At 39.7% G+C, this 25,716-nt stretch overlaps 1 protein-coding gene across 5 annotated transcripts; it reads left to right on the top strand.

Annotated features, from left to right (window-relative positions):
- The first annotated feature begins 2,947 nt into the window (after positions 1-2,947).
- Positions 2,948-24,790, top strand: LOC121633730 (adhesion G-protein coupled receptor G1-like). 5 transcript variants are annotated; one of them, XM_041976050.1, is made up of 13 exons: positions 2,958-3,232; positions 3,787-3,841; positions 4,248-4,332; positions 4,687-4,815; positions 5,609-5,761; positions 5,852-5,906; positions 5,986-6,077; positions 6,345-6,463; positions 7,999-8,279; positions 8,655-8,757; positions 8,856-9,184; positions 22,458-22,603; positions 23,917-24,790. In XM_041976050.1, exons 1-12 carry the CDS (start codon positions 3,172-3,174, stop codon positions 22,571-22,573), a joined length of 1,578 nt encoding a protein of 525 aa, XP_041831984.1. In that variant the 5' UTR covers positions 2,958-3,171; the 3' UTR covers positions 22,574-22,603; positions 23,917-24,790. The 5 variants fall into 5 exon arrangements, with proteins under 5 accessions (XP_041832144.1, XP_041831984.1, XP_041831902.1 ...); XM_041976210.1 differs by lacking the exons at positions 3,787-3,841; positions 4,248-4,332; positions 4,687-4,815; ... (6 more) ...; positions 8,856-9,184; positions 23,917-24,790 and adding exons at positions 13,624-13,678; positions 15,177-15,261; positions 15,571-15,696; ... (5 more) ...; positions 21,838-21,940; positions 22,039-22,364 and having other exon boundaries at positions 2,948-3,232; positions 22,458-22,726; XM_041975968.1 differs by lacking the exons at positions 22,458-22,603; positions 23,917-24,790 and adding an exon at positions 9,277-9,611 and having other exon boundaries at positions 2,963-3,232.
- Positions 24,791-25,716: the final 926 nt, after the last annotated feature.

Genomic DNA, 25,716 nt, shown 5'->3' with positions numbered 1-25,716 from the left:
GCTTTACCTCCTGCCTTCCAGCTAATCACTACACACCTCTTCATAATAAGCATCATGTTCTGGGAGTTCAACAGACAGAACATACATGTATACATGATGTAAACATTTAAAGAGAAAATGTTCCATAGAAAATGCACCATTTCATTTTTTTTCATTTTTTTTTATTTATTTTTTTTTTGTGTGTGTGTGTGTTATGTGCAAAATAAAGATCTCATCATCTGCTATTAAGCTTTGTGTGTTTTATGGAATCATCAGTAGAAAGGTGGAGGAGTAATCCGTCACTGAAGGGTTGGTTGTGACTGAATTATGGTTTAGAATTATGAGGACATAGTCACACAGATTTAGCGTATATGAAGGTAAAAATATAAAAAGGGTGGTGAAATGTTTACAGGTGTGTAATTTGTGTCCACAAGTATTTGATGCCAGATCTTGGTTAAACATGATAAACTTCGTTCTGTGATATGGAGCATATTATAAAGTTGATAAACTAATGTAATTTACACCCAGGGATAAGACTTAAAATGTAGCGACCAAAGATGGATTATTTAATATTTCATAGCTGTGATAAGTTAATAACTACTCAATATTTTTATTAGCTAATATTTTATAGATGTGGCCAAAGCACATCTAACAGACACAAACTGAAAACTTCAGACTCTTTACAAAGTCATTTATTTTTTTATAGTGAATACAGCAGAGCAAAAATAACTATTTACATGTGTGTATATGCTGCATATCACACTGGCTTTCCCTGCCGCACGCAGGAGTCATTTGCTGCGGCGTTGCCCGAGCAGACATGTCGGTGGTACAAGCTGTCCAATTTACTGTTTTTTCGGTTTGTCCCACTCCAGTTGTCATGGTCCTTAATTTATTTGTAGTCTTGTGTGAGTTTTCTACGTGCGCTGCTTCGCGTTATCCCGCGTTCTCTGAATGAGAGCTGATCGTCAGGAATATTTTTATATTTCGCTGCGAACCTTCAAAACCTCTCTGAAAATCCTCTGTGGCGTAGACGGTCAGAAGAGCTTCGACCTCCTCGTCTGTCCATTTATCACTTGCTTTGTTGTTGTTTTTGTCCGTATGTGCAACCGTGTTTTTTAAATGTGGCGGGGACACAAAATGCGGAAATCTGGCATGGGGCGTAGCTACCAGTCACGAAACACCTACGTCATGAGGGTTCCTATAGAACCCCGTTTAGACCCTGCCTCGGAGCAGGAGCTAAAATGGTTATAGGAACAGAGGGCTTTGGTCCCTAGTTCCTATATTTCGGAATGCGCGAAAAAACGGCCTGGTTCCTGAAAAGGTTATAGGAACTACTAAAGGTTCCTACAGTCGGAAAGAGCCTTTTGTTGCACCCTTCCCAGTTTTTGCCTGGGGAAACTCAAGAAAACACATACTGACCCATACTGACCTGGACCCTTTGGTGGAAACGGGGCTTTTGAAAACTCTTGCAGAGAACAATGTATCTGCCATTCAGGAGAAATATACTATTAGAAATTACTATTATTACCTGTCATGCCAGGTGTTGTTCCCAAGAGAGGAGGTTGCACCCTAACTTACTGTAATGCAGATAATTGGCCAAGGGGCTACTTTTCTCGCAGAATGCATGACTTAGTGGTTCACTGTCTTATTGTTGACTTTTTTCTTTTTCCTTAAGATTAACACTCTTGCCAATCCCTTGCCAAAAGTGCTCCTCAAGTTGGTTTCCTCCAGTCCCTCCAATTATGTATGTCCTTCATACAATGAGGCAATTGAGACACAAGGTAACTCAATAACCTCACCATAGTGGCTCTTCCTACGAGACTGTGCTCCTTGAACTCCTCAATCTGTTAGACAGGTTGTTCTGACTGAGAGCACACAAGACACCAGCAGCCACAACAGAAAGCAAACTGCTAATTTCAACATGTCTCATCCTCGTTATTCAAGAGCATTTGGCCTTGTAGTGTGAAGAAACTAAAATAAACAGCAGATAAGTAAAATAATTAGAAACCAGCCCAGTTTGACATCGCCAAACAAACATAAAACTCTTGCTTGCTACTTTAATTAAATTTCTTCCATCTCTGCATTGGAGAGCTGTTTCCTGCTCAGGCTTGGATTGTACGTCCTGGCTGGCAGATCATTTGTTCATGTTGCCAAAAGTGTTTGCTTTATTTTTCAGTGGAAATAGTTTAACTTTTCAGGAAACAGAGTGAATGATGGCCAATCAAATCATCTGCCTGGGTTTATAATATAAATTGAATATAAACTTTATATTCAATACTTGTTCAGCTCTTCAACTAAATCGTAACCTCAGTCAATTTTAATTATACATGTCTGTTTATTAAGCTTTTCTTTATCTTTCTGTAGCTGTCATCCAAGGAACAGAGGAAGAGAGATATGAGGTACAACATGTCTTCAAGAATCAGATCTGACTGGACCTACTTTCCTGTTAGTTCTTCCTCTGATACGGCCCTGATACAGATGTGTTGTGAAAATATATATCATCCTCACGCAAGTATACATATATTATTTGGTTTTAGAGTGATTGTATTCAAGGTAAATATATAATTGTCTGGAAATTCACAGAAAGTTTCTGATCAAACGAACATGACATTGTTTTTTCCTGTTCGCATGCATGCTGCTAACTTTGGTATTTTGTGTGTGTCACATCTAAGGTTTGCTTCCTCTGCAGATGTGTGTCAGTACTTCTTGATGATTATGACACGGCCGTTTCTTTTTTTTTTGCGAATAGAAAAACATCAAGTTTTTGAAACTTCCTCTTTCTTCTAATGTGGGAGGTTTAGTCACAGAAAAAGACTGTAATGGTGTTTTTACATGAAAACAAAAATTCACCATGAAATTTATCACTTTACTTTGATCATTTTGAAATAAATAAGAGATCTGAAATGGCGTCATGAGGTTGATGGGTTACTAATCTAAAAGTCTAAAATACAGTGTTTTACCCTTTGCATTGCAAATTCAGAATAAATCCCAAGCCAACAGAAGAAACGTTGTCATTGCTCTGCTCTTGGAAACATACATATTATGACTCACTTCCTGGTCTGACCTTGCAACCACTGCTCTGCCAGCATGTGATCAAAGAAGATGTGAAACTCCCAGCTCATCTCAGCCAAGCAGAGTGATGTTGTACATAAAACTGTAACAACTACTCTGAGTTTCAGGGAATGAGCAGCCATGATGTGGATTACTTTTATGTTCCTTACACTCGGCTGCATTTCTACATCCCAAGCTGCTGGTGAGTTATACCTTATGTGCTGTGTTAAAGGGTGTGTGTGCATGTGTATTTGTAAGACCCAGTTAAAAAAAGCTATGAGATAAAATAGATCATTCAGGGCTCAGTGGTTTTAACTTAGACGCATTGTTTATTTCTGCTGTGGTGATTGAACAGTTCTCATGTTTCTCTGGAGTCAGACACACCACCTTTAATTTCTGTCTCTGGTTTTGTTTAATCCATAAGAGCCCAACGTGACATATTTGTCACATACAGTTTCTGAGACATTTTGCTTCAATTTATGGTATAAATTTTGCTCGAAATCCTGTTGCACACAATCGGATGCTCATCTCTCCTAATAGAGAACTAGAAGCAGAAAACCATATTATAATATGTTTAATATATGACATGTTAATAAATGGTAGATACCTTACAAAAAATTTTTTTGTTACATTTTGTTAAAGGGCCAATTAATTTAAAAAATTTGACTTTTCTTGCCATTTTTTTCATGGGTCGGGCCTTAACAGGTTAAAACAATTAATCCTATCTCTATCTCTATGTGTATTTAAATTTTGCAGACGACTGTAGAAATGTCATCCCTGAGTGTCAACAAGATCCTGCAACTTGGACCGGGTAACTCATACAGGAGATACTAAACTGTCCACACACTGTGATCGTCTTTGTTAAATATTAATAAAAGGACATGGTCACAGGTACAGGTGACGAAAGCTTTGACAGCTTTTTGAATATATAGTTATGATAACACACTAACGGCAGCTTGTTCAGCTTGTTGTTTTGGAAGTTGTGGTTATTTCCAGATTACAAGCCTTTCAGGAACCAACATACCACAGTCTGACGAAACATTATTGACTAAAAAGAGTGTAAAATGTCTTCAATCATAAATGTGTATGTGCAGTAGTCATTAACTTAATGCACTGTTGCTTGAATTAGCAATTTTTTTTTAACTGTTATAAAGCAGCAGTTAATAGTTGTAGCTCTATGTTTGGATTGCTGGTAAATGTTGAACATTTGTTGACAGGTGTTATGAGGACAGAATTACTACCTGTGATCAGAGAGGCCGTAATCAAGGTGTCTTTCGACAGCAGATGAATTCTTCACAAGAGGTGAGGCTGTATTTGCTATTAGCTATCTGGGAAATAAGGTTGCATATTTATTTGAAATCAAATTACTTATTTGATTAAATATGTACACACAAATACAAATTCTCTATATGTTCATTTCTGAGGATTTGAGCACTCAAAGTTAATCAACACCTTAAGTAAATCATGAGAAGTCTTCCCAGGACACAAATCAGTACAGTTTACAGAGACTTTGCAGTTTTCACTATTTTATTTGATCTTTTTATTATTAAAACCATCATTAGCAAAGTTCTATAAAACATTATGAGTCATTCATTGTATGAAATGAGCACTCTGATACCTCATATTCATGTTTGTGCTTGTGCTAATGGTTTTTAGGTTGAAGTAAACCCAACAAAGAATCACAGAGTTTGCATCCCGTCTTCGGCTCTTCGCGAAAGCAGAGGAGATCTGCACAAGGAGGAGGTCCTGGTGGTGGTCACTACAATTAACAGCACTTATTTTAAGGTTAGTACCTCTGAAGTCACAACAGAAAGATAAAGTTCATCTTCTTGACTTCCACCGTAAGCTGGTTTGCCCTGCAGAAGGAAGTACTTTCCCTCATACTTTACATAGCTTTACATACAGTGTTTCCTCTGTTGTGAAAACTGAGGAAATGTTGAAACTGTAATTGATGCTGCAATTTTTTCATCATGATTTTAAAAAGGTCAAGACCTATATTTTTGGTTTTGCGTATAGTTGGTTTTTTTTCATTTATTTATTTTGTTTTGTTTTATTTAGTCTATTTTATCTATGTATTTATTTTATATATTAGTAGTTTACTTGCTTAATAAATTTACTAATTCATGTAATTATTCTTTTATGTTTATTTTTATCTAATTGTTTTTAGGTTTATTACCTCCATCAAGGCAGTAGTCATGTATTCAGCATCATCTTGCTTACCTGCTTTTCTTTCTCTATTCTGTGTGAAACTACAAGCTTTTACTTTTGCAAAGAGGGGTGGGGGACGGGTGGGGGTTGTACATGTGCACTGTGTGGGTGTGAGTGTGATGATGTGTGTGAAACAAGGAATGTATGAACAGGTGTATGTTATTGAACTTTGATGTTTTATTCTTGAGTGTGTGAAGGTTTGTGTGTTTTCTTTTACCTTCAAAATGGTTTTTATTATGTAAAGCATACTGTGCTGCTATTGTTTCAAAAATGCTTTATAAATAAAGTTTGATTTGATCAGTTTTGAAAGCTGGGTTACATCTTAAGGGATCCTCCGCACTATTAACACAATGTTTTCCTGTTACTGCAGCAGAGCATCCCTCGGGGTAGAAGACGGATGGAACAACCCCACCAGCCGGTCCGCAAGATTTTAGGGGAGCTGGTCCTGGTTGTGAAGGCAGGAAACAGTCCAGTCGCAAACCTTTCTCAACCTGTAAAGTTATTCTTCAAACATGAGAAAATGGTAAAATCATTTTAAAAAGCTATTTGCACATTCCATTAGGAAAATGTTGTTTTCCTCTTTTTGATTTTTTTAATCTGACAAATGTTCCAGGTGGAAAATGGAGACTGTGTGTTTTGGCAGGAGTCAGGGGCTGAAGATGGAACAGGTAGATAATATATGCAAATAGTGTTTGAGCTCCTAAAAGACAACATAAATTTAAATTTACACCTTATTTATGCTCTTAGGTCACTGGAGCACAAATGGCTGTACCACCAATAAAACTGATGAAGAATTTATTTGCAGCTGTTCTCACCTGAGCTTTTTCGCTGTGCTTGTGGTAAATAATATCTTTTACTAAATAAAGATTTAAAAAAAAAGGGGGGGGGGGGGGGGGGGGGTGCACTTAGTTATAAATGGTTCATATTAAAGGAATAAACACTTTTGGAAAATTTTATTGCGAAAAGCAACTCAATACTTGAATAATCACAATTTCTTCAATTAAAAATTGAGTTTTTGTCCAAACTGTCTTCATGATTGCTAAAGAGCCTTGCATCAGATATCTGAATATGCATTTCAGCTAAACTACATCATTTTTATCTTACAGAACCCGGCCTTATCGGTGGATGAGAAAAATGCTGTTAATCTTAGTTATATCACCTACGTCGGGTCAGCTCTGTCCGTGCTCTTCGCATTCATCAGCTTATTCATCTACATTGGTCTGCAGTAAGTTTTTTACTTTTCTTATTTTGAAAGTGTTTTTCTTGATCCAAAATTATGAGATTTTAAATAAGGGGGAGTTTTGTATCTTTGCTTACTAAAGTTAATAAATATGCAGATACTGATGTGTATTCTTGTTGTATTTTTTGTTTGTATGTTTGCTTGTTTTAAATTTAAATCTATAATTATTAGTCCAAAATTATTCATTTATGTTGTTATGTTGATTGTTTTTATGTGTGTCTTATTGAGTTCTGATGTGGAGGGAAATGTTAAGATCTATGACTGAGCTGCAGGGTGCAGCATGGAGGTGTGAGGAAAGTTGTAGGGTGTTAGACCGGGGGTGGTCGGTTTGTTCACTAGAAATACAGCATGCATTGCTCAGTAATTCTATCATAGGCTGAAGAAAACCCCTTTGGTTTGTTTGCGTTTGTGTTAGTTTGAAAATAACTTTTGCAATAAGTATGTCTAACCACTATCTGCAAAATCAATACTGTCGGCAGTGATGGCTTTGTAAAGGCTTCTCGTCACATACGCTGCTTAATGAAAAGAAGATCACTGGTTGACCTAGATTACAATCTTGTTTATTTAGTTGAAATTAAATACATCTAAACATCTGTGAACATGCACTTGCAGGCAGGCCAGAAGGAGCTTTCTTTACACAGCACACTTAAAACCAGATCCTTTATCTTCTAAGCCACTGTTAGAAACTACACTTTGCTAAAGTTATTATCTCTGAGACTTTTGAAAGATTTTTATAGTCCATTTTTATAGAACTTATAGCTACTGGAGCACTGCTGCATCAGGCACCTTATCTGTCACTATTTTCTGAACTGAGCATCATTCCATGCACAATGGCAGGAAGGTGTATTGAGTCCATTTAGATGTCAAACGCATTGACTAAGTTAGCATATTCACACTGTTTGGTCTGATTTAAACAAACCCTGGATTGTTTCTACGGTTTGTAGCCTGGTGCGGATTAGTTGCGGTTAACAAGCCGTTTCCAATCCTGGTCAGTCGATGAGTCGGATTTTCTTATTTTTTCTTGGTCAGTGGTTGTTTCCAGGAATATTACTCCCTCATGAGCGCTTGTTTTAACTGTATGACTTTGTCCAGGTGACTTGGTCCACTTGAGTTAGTGCAGTGTAAAAGCAAACCAAACAACAAGAAGAATGTAAAATTTCTCTAATTTCCCCACTCCTTCAAACCGAGTCCCCCGGACATTACTGGTGTGAAAAGCCCAAGTCCTCTCTCTTATGATTAGCACTTAGTTTAGCACTCATATCAGAATTCCTCCATTTGTCAAAAGTGAAAGTAAGCTGACTGCAGTCACTGGCTACTTGTAAATACTTAATGCAACCCCATTTAAAGAAAAAAGAGACTAAACAACGAGGTATTCCTTTGAGCTTCACTGGCTCAGTATGAAAGCGTTGATGGGAGAACTTACAGCCCATTGAGCTCAAACTCACAGCATTCAAGTTAAAAACAAACCAAAATGTGCATTCATCAGAAAATTATTATTTTAATTGTCATTTCTTCCTTAGCCGACGGCGTCCTGAGAAGGCCATTGGCATGCATATGCAGCTAACAGGGGCGTTGCTCTGCCTCCACCTGGGCTTCCTGCTCAGCAGTCTCTGGGTTTTGATGCTTGGTGAAAAGGAGGACAGCTGGGTCTGCCGAGGTCTGGGTCTCTTTTTACACTGGTCTCTGCTGGCCACCTTCACCTGGATAGCTCTGGAGGGATTCCACCTTTACCTTCTCCTTGTTCGAGTCTTTAACATCTACGTCCACAGATACCTGCTGAAACTCAGCATGGTGGGATGGGGTGAGTTTGGTTGGGCCCGTTTTTCTGTCAGAATCAGTCAAGCAACTGCATTACTGAGAGCATTTGTGTATAAAAGACATGACTGCTGTTTGGTCTGCATGCGCTGCTGAATATATTTGAGGAACTTGAGGTTTTTGACCACAGTGTGCCAGATAACACATTCTGATAAATGCGTTGTTATGATGCAGCAGGGACAGCGAAGTGGGGCAGATATGATAAAATCAGGAACCAAAATGCAGGGCTGAACACCGGAAGGTGTGTCCTTCACTGTGTCACTTGTTTTGAGATTAAAAAGGGGGGAAAAAAACAAAGAACTACAGGTTTAAAATCTAAAACAGTGTTCACGAACTTTGTCTTGGACTTGTGTTTTGTCAGGTCTTCCTACAGTGGTTGCAGTGGTGTGTGGGATTTCAGGGGTTTATGGCAAATACACTCTGGAGTTTAAGGATTCTATCAATCGTACTTCAACATCAAAAATGTAAGAAAAAATGATCATTTTAGACATGTCATGACAAACTAATGAAAATCCAACATGATCTCAGTTTTTTTGATGTGTTTTCTTTTAATATTGAGCAGATGCTGGATGAGCAGCGACTTCCCACAGAGGCTTTTAGTCGGCTACATCACCATGGCCTTCCTCTGCCTTGTAATACTGTATAATTCCTGCATGCTGGGGCTGGTGGTGTTTAAGCTCTGGAGGATCAGAGCTGGTAGAGGAGGCTATGAAAGCAGCAGTGACTGGAAGAAGATGCAGAAAGAGAAAGGGCCCCGGCTGTGGAAGGACTGTGCCACAGTGCTGGGCCTCAGCTGGGTGCTGGGGTTGCCGTGGGGAGTTGCCAGCAGCACGTACCTGAACGTTCCCTTACCCGGGATTTACCTGTTCACAATACTCAACTCCCTGCAGGGTCAGTATGTTAGTGAGGTGACGTATTAGTGGTTTTTATTGGACTATGAAGTTTTGTCACAGAAAATCACAGTGTATGTTTTCACTTCACAGGATTTTTTTTGTTCCTGTGGTCGGTGGCGTTGTCCTTCAAGTCTCGATCTGACAGCAACTCATCCACCAGAGACCCTTCCTCTCAGAAAATGATGACTACCAGTTTTAATAACTGATATTTGTAGGGAATCTATTGCCTATATTAGGTAGTGAATAACCTTCAGTTTAGAGTTAAATATGCAGTTGAATATAATCTAACAATTATCAAGTTTGCTAACATTTTGCTGCTTCCTTTTACTTTATTAATACTTTATTAATCCCTTTGGAGAGTCCTCAGGGAAATTTGGGAATACATACACACACACACACATATATATATATATATATATATATATATATATATATATATATATATATAAACATGCAATCTAAGTATGAAGTATTTATTGTTTGTATTACAGATTTTTTCAGTCACTTTGGTTCGTTTCACAAATCAGAATTAACATTTGCACAGTAGTTTGTGTGTTTCTCAAAGCAATTAGTACAAACTGCAGAACCGTGTTAGAACCTGCAAAAGTGTGTCACTTGCTAAAAATAGATATTTTATTCCTTAAAAGCAAGTTTTTATGTCAATGAAACTGTCGGAGCCATCAAATTGAAAATTCCTGTCACCATTGAGTACGAACAAGGTACTCAAACACCTTAGTCATGTTTTAATTTTGAGTTTATAAGTCTGTGAGTGTTTTTGAATACAAAAAAGTCAAATCTCTGAGACACTGCCTAAGACAGCACTACACACTAGATGTACAGCCATTTGAAACTTGTTAAAGTTACATGTTTCTGTAGTTAGTAAAGTAACTGATTACATGACACATAATACATTTGTTTCACATTTTCACTTCATATGCTGTTTTCCATTTTGCATTAATTTGTTCACAGCATTGTGAAATAAACATACACTTCAGTCACTTATATACAACAAACGTACAGTAGTTGTGCACAACTGTAAACAATATACTACTGCAACAGTACATACATGCTACTGTATGTATTTGAACATACTAAATCACTCCTGTGCATCAAGATGTTCCCGTCTGTCTGGTCACAGATTTTTATCGACATCCCATCAGATACCATCCCTTGCATTGCAGCGAGTAGGCTCTCCTCATCTCTGCTGTGATCTAATTGCATCCTGTGTTCACGGCTGGTAGCAAAGCTGTTTTAGTATGTGGACACTGATCGTACACCTTCCACCACAAATTCACCAAAGCAACTGAGAAAAACTGTAACAAATAACCTTACTTTTTAGTATTATTTAAACGGGACAAGTCATCTGCACTGTGACATTTCATTAATAAAATGGTGAAGGAAACATCAAGGTTACCAGGCTAGACATTAGCCGGTATGACTGATTGACTAGAAGACTGCAGCCAGTAATCATGAAGATTGGCAGTGGGATCTCCTCTGGGATCTGCCCTCCCTACACCAGGATTGGTCTATACTCGCCCCAGTTCTGGAGTGGCTGACCAATCGGAGAGAGAGCTCCTATAACCCTGCATCGACTGTGGCCAGTGGGACACAGTTTACCAGCCTGGGAGTGATTTGAGTCTTGTGTGGTATCAGTTTTGGTTTGATTTTGTTTTGTATTCCGCCTATGTGCGCTTAGCCCGTTTTTGGGACATTTTCAGTTCTATTTTGTCTTGTAATCAAATATAGTGATTGTCAACCCTTTAAGGGACAGTTTTAGTTCTGTTTGTTGTTTTTGGGTTTTGAGAGAGCTTTTTCATAGTCAGTATTGGAATAAGTATTTATTTGTTTTGAGAACCCTTTTTGTCTTTTGTTTTGAGCAAATAAATTGTGATCTTTTATTTTATCCAGTGTCCAACTCACTTTGTGTTCCATCCTTGAACCCCTAGATAAATGGGGACAAATGAAACAAACACCTTTGTATTCCTACACTCATTTGTATGATCAGTTAAGTTATGTCCATATTTATGGCCTAAAAGAGGAAACCGAGTAGCTGGAAAATCCACACTGGCACAGGTACGAAATGCAAACTCAGTTAACTACGAGTTTAACTGTGAGTCTTTTGTTGAGGCAGTCGTGCTAATCATTACACAACTGTGCAGGTCATGGCAGTATGAAAAAAAAGGAACATGAGATCACAGTGAAACTGGTGAACGTTTGTCTGATCAGGATTTTGTTGGCTACAGAATTGCTAGAAACTTATGTTTCTGTGTGAACATAATGAAAATTTTACTGGTGACACTGATATTCAAAAACTCTCTTCATGAAACATTTGGCTGCTTTATCATGCTCATGAGTATTGAGCTCTTAACCACATCCTGGTGTCTCACACCAAAGCTTACACACAGTGGTGGAGGAAATAGAAACACTGTATTCAAGTAAAAGTATAAATGAACAGATAAAATGTACTTTAATAAAATTAAAAGTACCACATTAACCTTTTTACTTATCTAGTAAAAAGGTTAATGTCCTTTCCAGTTAACAAATCTTTACATTCAAGAAACAAAACACCTCCCTAGAGTTGTACAACAAACAGAGACTAAGCTTCATACTTTTATAAAAACATTACTTATGGTGATTTGCAAAATACACACATTTTCTTCCCTTAGACACAGATGAGGATTGTGAGGCTACTTCCTTCTCATCACAGAGAAGTGGCTTGCTAATGATCACACTAATGAACAAATTAGATAACCACATCCACCAGGTCTTCAGACACACATGTGCTTTATTGACAACACAGCAATCCGGTAGGTATAAGGGCTATAAAAAAGCCAGCAGGTGAGTTCAACAAAAATGGAAGGATATAAAAAAAAGCATTAGAATGAGAGGAGGAGCTCAAAGAGGAAGGAGCTAGAGGAAGATGTAGAGAAGGACCTAAAGAGGTGATAATACCTGAACAAAGGAGAATTCTGAGAGAGTTGAAAGACATGTTATGCTAGCCTTGCATCAGGAGACTTTGAAAAGATTTGAAAAAGACTCTTGGAAAACTATCAGTTCACACGTGCTCACATCTAAAGACAAGTGTTTAGAGGTTTTAGTCACAACCTAGTCTCACACTGAGATGATCCCAGAAATGTAGGATGGGTCGGATATTGTTGCATCTTCCCAGTTTTTGCCCAGGGAAACACAATAAAACGCATACTGATCCGTCTCGTACCGACCCGGACCCGTTGGTGGACACGGGACTTTTGAAGTCCTGCCATTCAGAAGAAATGTACTATTAGATTACCTGTAATGCCAGGTGTTGTTCCCTGGAGAGGAGGTTGCACCTAACTTACTGTAATGCAGATAATTGGCCAAGGGACTACTTTTCTCTCAGAATGCGTGACTCATTGGTTCACTGTCTTGTTGTTGACTTTTTTCTATTTCGTTGAGATTAACTCTCCTCCCAATCCCTTGCCAAAAGTGCTCCTCAAGTTGGTTTCCTCCAGTCCCTCCAATTATGTATGTCCTTCATACAATGAGGCAATTGAGACACAAGGTAACTCAATAACCTCACCATAGTGGCTCTTCTTACTGTGCTCCTTGAACTCCTCAATCTGTTAGACATGGTGTTCTGACTGAGAACACGAAGACGCCAGCAGCCACAACAGAAAGCAAACTGCTAATTTCAACATGTCTCATCCTCATTTTTAAGATCATTTGGCCTTGTGATATGAAGAAACAAAAATAAACAGCAGATAACTAAAGTAATTAGAAAAAAAGCCCAGCCCAAATTCATCACATAATTTATCACTTTACTTCGATCATTCTTAAATAAAAAGGAGATCTGAAATGGTTTCATTAAGCTGATGGGTTACTAATCTAAAAGTCTAAAATACGGTGTTTTACCCTTTGCATTGCAAATTCAGAATAAATCCCAAGCCAACAGAAGAAACGTTGTCATTGCTCTGCTCTTGGAAACATACATTATAATAACTGACTTCCTGGTCTGACCTTGCAACCACTGCTCGGCCAGCATGTGATCAAAGAAGATGTGAAACTCCCAGCTCATCTCAGCCAAGCAGAGTGATGTTGTACATGAAACTAACAACTACTCTGAGTTTCAGGGAATGAGCAGCCATGATGTGGATTACTTTTATGCTGCTTACACTCGGCTGCATTTCTATATCCCAAGCTGCTGGTGAGTTATACCTTATGTGCTGTGTTAAAGGGTGTGTGTGTGTTTGTGAGACTCAGTTAAAAAAACGCTATGAGATAAAATAGATCATTCAGGGCTCAGTGGTTTTAACTTAGACACATTGTTTATTTCTGCTGTGGTGATTGAACAGTTCTCATGTTTCTCTGGAGTCAGACACACCACCTTTAATTTCTGTCTCTGGTTTTGTTTAGAACTGTTATTCCTTATTTGTTCTCTGTGTGTGTTTAAATTTGCAGTCCAGTGTAGAGATGTCATCACTGAGTGTCAACAAGATCCTACAACTTGGACCAGGTAACTCATACAGGAGATACTAAACTGTCCACAAACTGTATTCATCTTTGTTAAATATTAATAAAAGGACATGGTCACAGGTACAGGTGACGAAAGCTTTGACAGCTTTTTGAATATATAGTTATGATAACACACTAATGGCAGCTTGTTCAGCTTGTTGTTTTGGAAGTTGTGGTTATTTCCTGATTACAAGCCTTTCAGGAACCAACATACCACAGTCTGACGAAACATTGACTAGGCAAGGCAAAGCAAGGCAAAGCAAGGCAAGGCAAGGCAAGGCAAGGCAAGGCAAGGCAAAGCAAATTTATTTGTATTGCACATTTCATGTACAAGACAATTCAAAGTGCTTAACAGAAAACATTACAGCAGGGTGCAGAAAGCAATACAAGTGCATTAAAAACCAAAGATTAAAAGACATGCAATTAATCAAATTAAAACAGAGGGAAGATGGGATCAAGTGCAAGAAATAAAATTTCAGTGTGGGGAAAGACAATATTAAAACATGATTCCAGCTTAAAAGAACCAGATGTAGATTTTGACTTCTAAATAAAAACTAGTGAAATGCAGCAGAGAACAGGTGGGTCTTTAATCTGGATCTAAATAAACTGAGTGTTTCAGCTGATCTGAGGCTTTCTGGGAGTTTGTTCCAGACATGTGGAGCATAAAAGCTGAATGCAGCTTCTCCGTGTCTGGTTCTGACTCTGGGAACTGATAAGAAACTGGATCCAGATGACCTGAGGGTTCTGGCAGGTTCATAATGGGTCAAGAGGTCACAGATGTATTTTGGTCCTAAACCATTCAGAGCTTTATAGACCAGCAGCAGAACTTTAAAGTCTATTCTCTGATGAACAGGCAGCCAATGTAAAGACCTCAGAGCTGGACTGATGTGGTCCACTTTCATGGTCTTGGTGAGGACTCAAGCAGCTGAGTTCTGAATAAGCTGCAGGTGTCTAATTGATTTTTTAGGTAGAATCTGTAAAAACACTGTTACAATAATCAAGCCGACTAAAGATGAAAGCTGGACTAGTTTTTCCAGGTCCTGCTGAGACATCAGATCTTTTACCCTTGATATATCCTTAAGGTGATAGTAGGATGACTTTGTAATTCCATTAATGTGTTTCTCAAAGCTAAGGTCTGAGTCCATCAATACACCCAGATTTCTGGCCTGGTTGGTGGTTTTTAGGTGTATACACTGAAGCTCTGTGGTGATCTTTAATCGTTTGTCTATGGCTTCAAAGACAATCACCTCAGTTTTGTTTTTGTCTAACTGAAGACAGTTTAGACACATCCAGTCATTAATCTCCTCAATGAATTTACCAAGAGCCTGTACACTAAAAATAGGTGTTAGACATTCTTGAATCATAAATGTGTATGTGCAGCAGTCATTAACTTAATGCACTGTTGCCTGAATTAGCTAAATGTTTATTTTAACTGGGCAGCAGTAATAGTTGTAGCTCTATGTTTGGATTGCTGGTAAATGTTGAAGATTTGTTGGCAGGTGTTATGACAACAAAATTACTACCTGTTATATGAAAGGTCGTCTACCAGGCTTCTTTCGACAGTGGATGAACTCATCACAAGAGGTAAGGCTGTATTTTGCTATCAGCTATCTGTGAAAAAAGACTGCATATTTATTTGAAATCAAATGACTTTGTTGACAAAATGACTGACTTGAAGTTAATCAACAACATAACAAACTAAAGAGAAGTCTTTCCAGGACACAAATCAGTACAGTTTACAGAGACTTTGCAGTTTTCACTATTTTATTTTATCTTTTTATTATTAAAACCATCATTAGCAAAGTTCTATAAAACATTATGAGTCATTCATTGTATGAAATGAGCACTCTGATACTTCATATTCATGTTTGTGCTTGTGCTAATGGTTTTTAGGTTGAAGTAAACCCAACAAAGAATCACAGAGTTCGCATCCCATCATTGGCTCTTCGCAAAAGCAGAGGAGCTCTGCATAAGAAGGTCCAGGTGGTGGTCACTACAATTAACAGCACTTATTTTAAGGTTAGTACCTCTGAAGTCACAACAGAAAGATAAAGTTCATCTTCTTGACTAAGTACCTGGCTTCCACCGTAAGCTGGTTTGCCCTGCAAAAGGAAGTACTTTCCCTCATACTTTACATAGCTTTACATACAGTGTTTCCTCTGTTGTGTGTTGTGAAAATTGAGAAAAGGTCGAAACTGGAATTGAAATTGCTGTAACTTTCTTCATCATAATTTTAAAAAGATCAAGACATATCTTCATGACTTTGCTTATAGCTGTTTTTTTTCATTTATTTATTGTGTTTTGTTTTGGCTTATTTAGTTATTTACCTATATATGTACTTATTCTTTTATGTATATTTTTTAAAACTGTTTTTTAGGTTTTTTACCTCCACCAAGACGGAGGTCATGTATTCAACGTCATCTTTTTCTCTTTCAATCAGTTGCTTACCTGCTCTCTTTTCGCTGTGTTTTGCTTTCCCTTCTCTTTAGTTTCATACAGAAACTCATAGTTTCTGAATGAAACTATGAGTTTTAACTTGTGCAAAGAGGGGTGGGGGAGGGGTGAGGATCGTATATGTTCACTGTGTGGGTGAGTGTGATGATAATTTGTGTGAAACAAGGAGTTTATGAACAGTTGTATGTTAATGAACTTTGATGTTCTATATTTGAGTTTAGTCCAGTTTGCAATGGCTGGAGAGAATGTCAAGCCCTCCCGCCAGAGAGACTAAGACTCCTCTCACTGGGCAGTGAGTGGACCATGATGGTCAACCTGGGGAAACAGCTCCAATTCCCCAGGGAGATTGTGGAAACATCACTCTGGCCAGACTTGGCCATGTGGTCAGAGGTTTGCAAAACAGTCCTTCTGGTCGAACTCGCTGTCCAATGGGAAGGGGAGCTGGAGGCTCCTAACGAACGGAAGCAATCCCAGCATGCAGACGTGGCAGCAGAGTGCAGGGAGGCTGGCAGGAAAGCTGTTATGTAATGTTACAGGATAACATCACCTGTACCATGACATGTTCAATCCGCAAGCATCCAGTGACTACTGTGAAAGGGCAGTTGGCATCCAGGGAAGACTGAAAGACATCCAAGAGAGACTGGATGACTGCAGGAAAGTATATACCAGGAGTGGAAGGCTGGTTACCTTACCCACTAGTCCTGTAAAAGCGACACCCTAAAACTGATTATGAATAAAAATAAAGGAAAACATGGCCCTCTGAGAGGCAGGGTGGAAGAAGGGCTAAGACAGATGGACTGCTCGGCAGAAAGTGACCACCTTCAGAGGCTTGCGGATCCACTAGGGAAGGAAGCGGTGCATAGAGGGGAACCATCAGAAACACTGCACTGCAACTGCAGGTCAGACACTAGGAACACAAAGCCAGGTCACAAACTGCAGTGCTGAAGGATCCAGTGTTGCTGGGGGAAGGCAGGTGGAGGACAGAGGAGACCCATCTGTGGATTCCAAAGCCCCTGAGAGTGGCACTGACGAAGACACACACAGAATACAATGCTACCCCAACAACCAGGAGTGAAGCCAGAGGAAAGAGAGGACTGAACCAGAAAAGAGACAGCTGGTCAAATGGCTCAAGGCAAATGAGGTTGCACTCTGGCAGGAGCTGGACAAGGACCTCAGTCTTATCATGAAGCACTCGCGTCACATGGAAACCAAGCTGGACTGCATTGGAGATATCCTGTACGATGAGTATAAATTTGGAGGAATAGCCAAGAAGCTAAGATTTGGCCCAATGCAGAAGGCCAGGAGGGAGAGAGATTGAGCAGTTGGTGAAGAGGCAGCATCATCTAAGAAAGCAGTGGAGGAAGGCAAGCAAAAAGGAGAAGGAAGGCGTGAAGCCACTGTGGGATCAGGTGAAGAAGAATCTCGCCAGCTTGCGGAGGGCAGAGCGTATTCGCCAACACAGAAGGCGATGCAGTTTCTTCAAAAATCCTTCCAACCATGCAAGATAGGTGCTAGAGGACAAGAGATGTGGGAAGCAGGAGAATACGAGACTCAAGCTTTAAGATGACATAAGGAAGCAGTACAGTGAGGCTGACTCCACTGGGATCCCCTGGCTATGTGCCTCGCCCAGCTCCCCAGCCTTCCTGTTCAATGTTGCCCTCCCCATACTCAGCGAGGTAGCAGGCGTGGTCTGTAGGGCAAGAGCAGCCTCAGCCCCAGACCCTAATGGGATACCATACAAGCTGTACAAGTATTGTACTGAAGCTCTTTGAGGTTGGCAGAGTCCAGGAGGGTCGAGCAGGCCTTCGGAGAGGCAAGTCTCCCTTGTACTTGCTCAAAGCTTTCAAAGACGATCGAAGAGTCATGGTGGTGGCAGAGGTGGCAAGAGCTGAACAGGAACACCTTACAATCAAAGCGGTGTCCCAGGGCCAGCAAGGACAATGGACATCATGGGAAGGTTTCACAAGCAGGCCCATGTCATGGTCTGATCTTTGGAATTTCCCTCAAGCGAGGCTCTGAAGAGACCGGTCTCCTTTGCAACACCATCAATGCAAGCCTCCAGCACATCCTGTCAGGCTGCAGAACAGCATTAGCTCAAGGCCACTGCAGATGGTGACACAACCTAGTGCTGAAAAGCTGGCAGTCATGCAGACAGGTGGCAAACAGCAGACCTTCTGCTCCAAGCAGAGATGCCATCCAGTTTGCAAGGCCTGGAGAGAATGTCAAGCCATCCCACCAGAGAGATACAGTAAGACTCCTCCCACCGGGGTAGTGAGTGGACCATGAGGGTTGACCTGGGGAATCGGCTCCAATTCCACAGAGAGATTGTGGAAACATCAGTCCGGCCAGTCAACAGTCAAAACAGTCCTTCTGGTTGAACTCACTGACCCATGGGAAGGAGAGCTGGAGACTGCTAATGAGCAGAAGCCATCCAAGTATGCAGACCTCGGGGCAGAGTGCAGGGAGGCTTGCTGGAAAGCTGTTACATACCCTGTGGCGTAGTGGTGCAGAGGCTTTGTTGGTTCTTAAACTGCTCGCCTACTCCACGACATGGGATGCAAGGAGGTAGGGCATTGGAAAGCCATGAAAGAGCTGGCTGAGGAGGCAGAGAAAGGCAGCTTCTGACTGTGGCTAAGGAGGAAGCATAAGGGGTAGGGGCCGAACAACACCTAGGGCTTTGGCAGGGGTTGGCAGTGGGAGATCCCTGCCATCACTCCGTCATCAGGAGATGTACTGGAGTTAAAGGAGCAAAACGTCAGTTACTGGTGATCCCCAGCTTAAGACCCACGTAGGCCCACAGAGGTGTTCAGTGAGGTGTCATAGCACTGGTGTGTGGTGTGTCAGGCAGCAATGCAAAGCAGTATAACATCAGCTGTATCATGACAAGTGTGTGAAGGTTGGTCTGTTTCCTTCTACATTCAAAATGTTTTTTAATATGTAAATCATATTGTGCTGCTATTGTTTGAAAAGTGCTTTATAAATAAAGTTTAACTTCAGATTTGAAAGCTGGGTTACATCTTATAGGATTCTCCTATCATATCCTGTCATGTTTTCCTGTCTCTGCAGCAGAGCAGCCCTCAGGATGCCAGACTTGGATGGGTCCACAGACGTGGCAGGATTTTAGGGGAGCTGGTCCTGGTTGTGAAGGCAGGAAACAGTTCAGTCGTAAACCTTGCTCAACCTATCAAGTTATTCTTCAAATATGAGAAAATGGTAAAATCATTAAATAAAAAGCTATTTGCACATTCCATTAGGAAAATGTTGTTTTCCTCTTCTTGATTTCTTTAATCTGACAAATGTTCCAGGTGGAAAATGGAGACTGTGTGTTTTGGCAGGAGTCAGGGGCTGAAGATGGAACAGGTAGCTAATATATGCAAATAGTGTTTGAGCTCCTAAAAGACAACATAAATTTAAATTTACACCTTATTAATGCTCTTAGGTCACTGGAGCACAAATGGCTGTAACACCAATAAAAGTGATGATGAAGTGATTTGCAGCTGTTCTCACCTGAGCTTTTTCGCTGTGCTTGTGGTAAATAATATCTTTTAATAAATAAAAAAAAAAAAAAAACGGGAGGGCGGGGAACAATTAGTTATACATGGTCCATAATAAAAGAATAAACACTTTTGAAAATTTTAATTTCAAACTTAACTCAGTACTTTATAAATAATCACAATTTCTTTTATTAAAAATAACTGTTTCTTATATATCGCTGTCTTTTTTACACTTTAAAATGTCGTTGACAGGCTATAGCTGCTGGAAGGAGCGTTTTTTTCACATTTATATGAATTTGGCAAACCTATCAGTTTCATAGCTACATTATAATGGTAATGGTAAATGGACTTGTACTTACATAGCGCTTTTCTAGTCAGTTTGACCACTCAAAGCGCTTTACACTACTTACCACATTCACCCATTCACACACACTCACACCCCGATAGGCACATCGGGAGGGAACGTGGGGTTAAGTGTCGGCTTGTAGTCAGTGTAGTCAGTGGAAGCCTGGAATCGATCGGCCTACCTTCCGGTCGAAAGACGATTGCTCTTCCTCCTGAGCTACAGCCGCCCATGTACATTGTACACACATGTAGATACAAAGAAAAAAAGGATAAAAATGAAAAGTTGAATTTCTGTCCAAACTGCCTTCATGATTGCTAAAGAGCCTTACATCAGATAACTGAATATGCATTTCAGCTACGCTACATCTTTTCTTTTTATTTTCCAGAACCCTGCCATTTCAGTGGATGAGAAAAATGCTGTTAATCTTAGTTATATCACCTACGTCGGGTCAGCTCTGTCCGTGCTCTTCGCATTCATCAGCTTATTCATCTACATTGGTCTGCAGTAAGTTTTTTACTTTTCTTTTTTTTAAGAGTGTTTTTCTTAATCCAAAATGATAAAAGAGGGTTGGTTTCTCTGTTTACTAAATTTAAGAAATATGCAGATGCTGATGTGTATTTTTGTTGTACTTTTTATTTGTCATCAAAGTCAGACCATGTGGCAAATGTGGTTTCATCATTTATAATTTTAAGATCCCTCAAGCTGTCACTTTAAACCTGACATGGCCTCTATGGAAACAGTTTCCTGAATCGAACACAATTCCTAAAGTACACGATGAAATGCCCTCAGAAAAATTATTGTGTAGTAGTCTAAATTTAATTATTAGTCAAAAATTATTCATTCATGTTTTTATTCAAAAGCTGCCACAGGAAAGACCTCTTGAACCTTTCTGTGTTGCACTGGACCTGAAGAAGCCTCTCACTGAACACACTTGTTGTGTCCTTACTGTGTTGTGTAGAGGACATGAAGAATTAGGAAATTTCGTGTTTCTTCTTGGTCAGTGATCGTTTCCAGGAATATTGCTCCCTCATGAGCACTTGTTGTAACTGTGTGACGTTTTCTGGGTGATTTGGCCTACTTGAGTTAGAACAGTGTGAAAGCAAACCAAACCAAAGGGAAGTATTGAGAACAAACCTGCAGCATCCAAGTCAAAAACAAGCCAATATGTGCATTCATCAGAAAATTATTTTAATTGTCATTTCTTCCTTAGCCGACGGCGTCCTGAGAAGGCCATTGGCATGCATATGCAGCTAACAGGGGCGTTGCTCTGCCTCCACCTGGGCTTCCTGCTCAGCAGTCTCTGGGTTTTGATGCTTGGTGAAAAGGAGGACAGCTGGGTCTGCCGAGGTCTGGGTCTCGTTTTACACTGGTCTCTGCTTGCCACCTTCACCTGGATAGCTCTGGAGGGATTCCACCTTTACCTTCTCCTTGTTCGAGTCTTTAACATCTACGTCCACAGATACCTGCTGAAACTCAGCATGGTGGGATGGGGTGAGTTTGGTTGGGCCCGTTTTTCTGTCAGAATCAGTCAAGCAACTGCATTACTGAGAGCATTTGTGTATAAAAGACATGACTGCTGTTTGGTCTGCATGCGCTGCTGAATATATTTGAGGAACTTGAGGTTTTTGACCACAGTGTGCCAGATAACACATTCTGATAAATGCATTGTTATGATGCAGCAGGGACAGCGAAGTGGGGCAGATATGATAAAATCAGGAACCAAAATGAAGGGCTGAACACCTGAAGGTGTGTCCTTCACTGTGTCACTTGTTTTGAGATTAAAAAGGGGGGAAAAGAACAAAGAACTGCAGGTTTAAAATCTAAAACAGTGTTCACGAACTTTGTCTTGGACTTGTGTTTTGTCAGGTCTTCCTACAGTGGTTGCAGTGGTGTGTGGGATTTCAGGGGTTTATGGCAAATACACTCTGGAGTTTAAGGATTCTATCAATCGTACTTCAACATCAAAAATGTACGAAAAAATGATCATTTTAGACATGTCATCACAAACTGATGAAAATCCAACATGATCTCAGTCTTTTTGTTGTGTTTTCTTTTAATATTGAGCAGATGCTGGATGAGCAGCGACTTCCCACAGAGGCTTTTAGTCGGCTACATCACCATGGCCTTCCTCTGCCTTGTAATACTGTATAATTCCTGCATGCTGGGGCTGGTGGTGTTTGAGCTCTCCTCCAGAGCTGGTAGAGGAGGCTATGAAAGCAGCAGTGACTGGAAGAAGATGCAGAAAGAGAAAGGGCCCCGGCTGTGGAAGGACTGTGCCACAGTGCTGGGCCTCAGCTTGGTGCTGGGGTTACCGTGGGGAGTTGCCAGCAGCACGTACCTGAACGTTCCCTTACCCGGGATTTACCTGTTCACAATACTCAACTCCCTGCAGGGTCAGTATGTTACTGAGGTGCCGTATTAGTGGTTTTTATTGGACTATGAAGTTTTTTTCACAGATAATCACAGTGTATGTTTTCACTTCACAGGATTTATTATGTTCCTGTGGTCGGTGGCGTTGTCCTTCAAGTCTCGATCTGACAGCAACTCATCCACCAGAGACCCTTCCTCTCAGAAAATGATGACTTCCAGTTTTAAAAAGTGATATTTGCAGGAAATCCATTACCTATATTAGGTAGTGAATAACCTTCAGTTTAGAGTAAAATATAATAGTTGAATATAATCTAACAATTATCTTTTTTTTTTTTTTTTTTTTTACCCTGTCCTGTCCAGCATCCTAACATACAGAACGGTGGTCTGTGTGCCATATTTTGCTTGACAGATTTGCTCTACCAAGGGAGACATGTTATATACATGGCTGCCCTTGATATTTTTTATTATTTTTATTGTAATCTTATTTTCTTTAGTCTTTATATGTCAGTGCCGAACCTGACAGGGAGATAGAGGAAGAAAAAAAAAAAAAGGGAGAAAAGGACAGGATTAAAATGTGGAAATAACAGTTGTCTATGCTGCCCAGAACATATCACAAAAAAAACAGTATAAACTACCACAGTACTACATGATACCAAAAGAAAAATAGGATGATGATGATATGAAAAATTACAATAGTCATCAAACATACCTGCAGATAATAATCTAACAATTATCAAGTTTGCTAACATTTTGCTGCTTCCTTTTTCATGCCAATTTTTATATGTATATTATAATGATTGTTGTGGAACATCAGGCAAAACTCATTGACAATTTACTGGTTAAAACTGCGTTAAAATAGTTTCACAAAGTCATTGTGTGACACTGGAAGTTTTAATACTGCACTAAAGGTTTAGTTGGGTGGGTAAGGTGAAGTTTACCAGCATACTGAAAAATGAAGACGCTCAGTGGGTCTAAAATGTACACATGCTTTGGCTTCAGTCAGACCCTGTGTTTTATCATGAAAATCTACATTTTTATACCATGTTAAATGTAACTTTTAACAGTTCAGCACTTTTATAATGTACTTTTCTAAAGGCAAAATTCAACAAAATATAGTTTTTTTTCCATCTTTCTTTGTATGTCGCTAGCTGTGTAAGCTGGAGCACTGAGCTACAAGCTGTTTCGATGTAAGCGTAGACATAAGTGCCTCAATATATGCCCATATGCTACTCTTTGAAGTTCAAGTCATGTAGGCCAGTAGTTCCAAACCTATTTTCCTCAGTACTCTAAAAATCCACGGAACCCCCACCCACCCCACGCTTGGAGATGCTTTATTTATTTATTTACATCAGGATATATGTCTTATATACATATACATATTGTTGCATAGCAGACTTTAATAACCCCCATTTATTTACTTTTTGACCTGGTTTCAGGCTTTGGTGTTTTCATATTCTCAAAATGCCAGTTCGATCTGAATAAAACGTTGTATGTATACATATATAAGCAGATGCAACACAACTCGTGTCTGTGTGGACATGGTCTAACATGGTCTTAATTCTAACAATTACACAGGCTCTGTACGATCCCCTTGTGGGGTCAGGCAATCCAGGTTGGGGACCACCGCTCTAGGAATGGGGCTTGAAGGATATTTACAGTATAACAGCTGTTTCTAGGACTACGCTCTTCTTCTTCTTACTGACTTCCTGATGGTGTTCTGAGGATCTATTGGAGGTTGTGTCTTGTTTGAAGGTGATGGATTCGAGTGCTCTTAACACCACCGGCACCAGTGTCACCTTTACCCCGCATCCTTTCAACTCCCTGCTTTGGCCCTTGGTATTTCTCCAGCTTCTTGTGTTTCCTCTTCGTGATGCTGCCATCATTCGTGAACGCTACATCTATCACTGCTGCCTTCTTCTGCAGTTTGTCAACCACCACAGTCTCCGTTTGGTTAGTGTTACGGCCGCAGGCTTTCCACCCGCAATGACTGATTGACTAGTAATCACCAGTAATCATGAAGATTGGCAGTGGGATCTCCTCTGGGATCTGCCCTCCCTACACCAGGATTGGTCTATACGCGCCCCAGTTCCGGAGTGGCTGACCAATCGGAGAGAGAGCTCCTATAACCCTGCATCGACTGTGGCCAGTGGGACACAGTTTGCCAGCCTGGGAGTGATTTGAGTCTTGTGTGGTATCAGTTTTGGTTTGAGTTTGTTTTGTATTCCGCCTATGTGCATGTAGCCCGTTTTTGGGACATTTTCAGTTCTATTTTGTCTTGTAATCAAATATAGTGATTGTCAATCCTTTAAGGGACAGTTTTAGTTCTGTTTGTTGTTTTTGGGTTTTGAAGAGAGTTTTTTCATAGTCTGTATTGGAATAAGTATTTATTTGTTTTGAGAACCCTTTTTGTTTTTTGTTTTGAGCAAATAAATTGTGATCTTTTATTTTATCCAGTGTCCAACTCACTTTGTGTTCCATCCTTGAACCCCTAGATAAATGGGGACAAATGAAACAAACACCTTTGTATTCCTACACTCATTTGTATGATCAGTTAAGTTATGTCCATATTTATGGCCTAAAAGAGGAAACCGAGTAGCTGGAAAATCCACACTGGCACAGGTACGAAATGCAAACTCAGTTAACTACGAGTTTAACTGTGAGTCTTTTGTTGAGGCAGTCGTGCTAATCATTACACAACTGTGCAGGTCATGGCAGTATGAAAAAAAAGGAACATGAGATCACAGTGAAACTGGTGAACGTTTGTCTGATTGGGATTTTGTTGGCTACAGAATTGCTAGAAACTTATGTTTCTGTGTGAACATAATGAAGATTTTACTGGTGACACTGATATTCAAAAACTCTCTTCATGAAACATTTGGCTGCTTTATCATGCTCATGAGTATTGAGCTCTTAACCACATCCTGGTGTCTCACACCAAAGCTTGCACACAGTGGTGGAGGAAATAGAAACGTTATATTTAAATAAAAGTATAAACAGATAAAAATGTACTTTACTAAAATTAAAACCACCACATTAACATTTTTATTTGGGTAAAAGTAAGTAGGTACATTCTTTTTAATATATACTTATAGTTTTAAAAAATTGTTTACACACTAAAATAAAAATTTCAGTTAACAAATCTTTACATGCAAGAAACAAAACACCTCCCTAGAGTTGTACAACAAACAGAGACTAAGCTTCATACTTTTATAAAAACATTACTTACGGTGATTTGCAAAATACACACATTTTCTTCCCTTAGACACAGATGAGGATTGTGAGGCTACTTCCTTCTCATCACATAGAAGTGGCTTGCTAATGATCACACTAATAAACAAATTAGATAACCACATCCACCAGGTCTGCAGACACACG

Source organism: Melanotaenia boesemani, chromosome 1 (assembly GCF_017639745.1).
Source record: "Melanotaenia boesemani isolate fMelBoe1 chromosome 1, fMelBoe1.pri, whole genome shotgun sequence".
Lineage (NCBI taxonomy): Eukaryota > Metazoa > Chordata > Actinopteri > Atheriniformes > Melanotaeniidae > Melanotaenia > Melanotaenia boesemani.
Note: the sequence above shows the minus strand (reverse complement) of the source record. Positions and strands in the feature narration are given on the sequence as shown.

Bases quoted from the DNA above. Each gene is read 5' to 3' on its own strand.
- LOC121633730 (XM_041976050.1), top strand. From the start codon at position 3,172: ATGATGTGGATTACTTTTATGTTCCTTACACTCGGCTGCATTTCTACA. The intron at 5,762-5,851 runs GTAAAATCATTT...CAAATGTTCCAG, and splicing joins TCTTCAAACATGAGAAAATG to GTGGAAAATGGAGACTGTGT. The intron at 6,078-6,344 runs GTAAATAATATC...TTTATCTTACAG, and splicing joins GCTTTTTCGCTGTGCTTGTG to AACCCGGCCTTATCGGTGGA.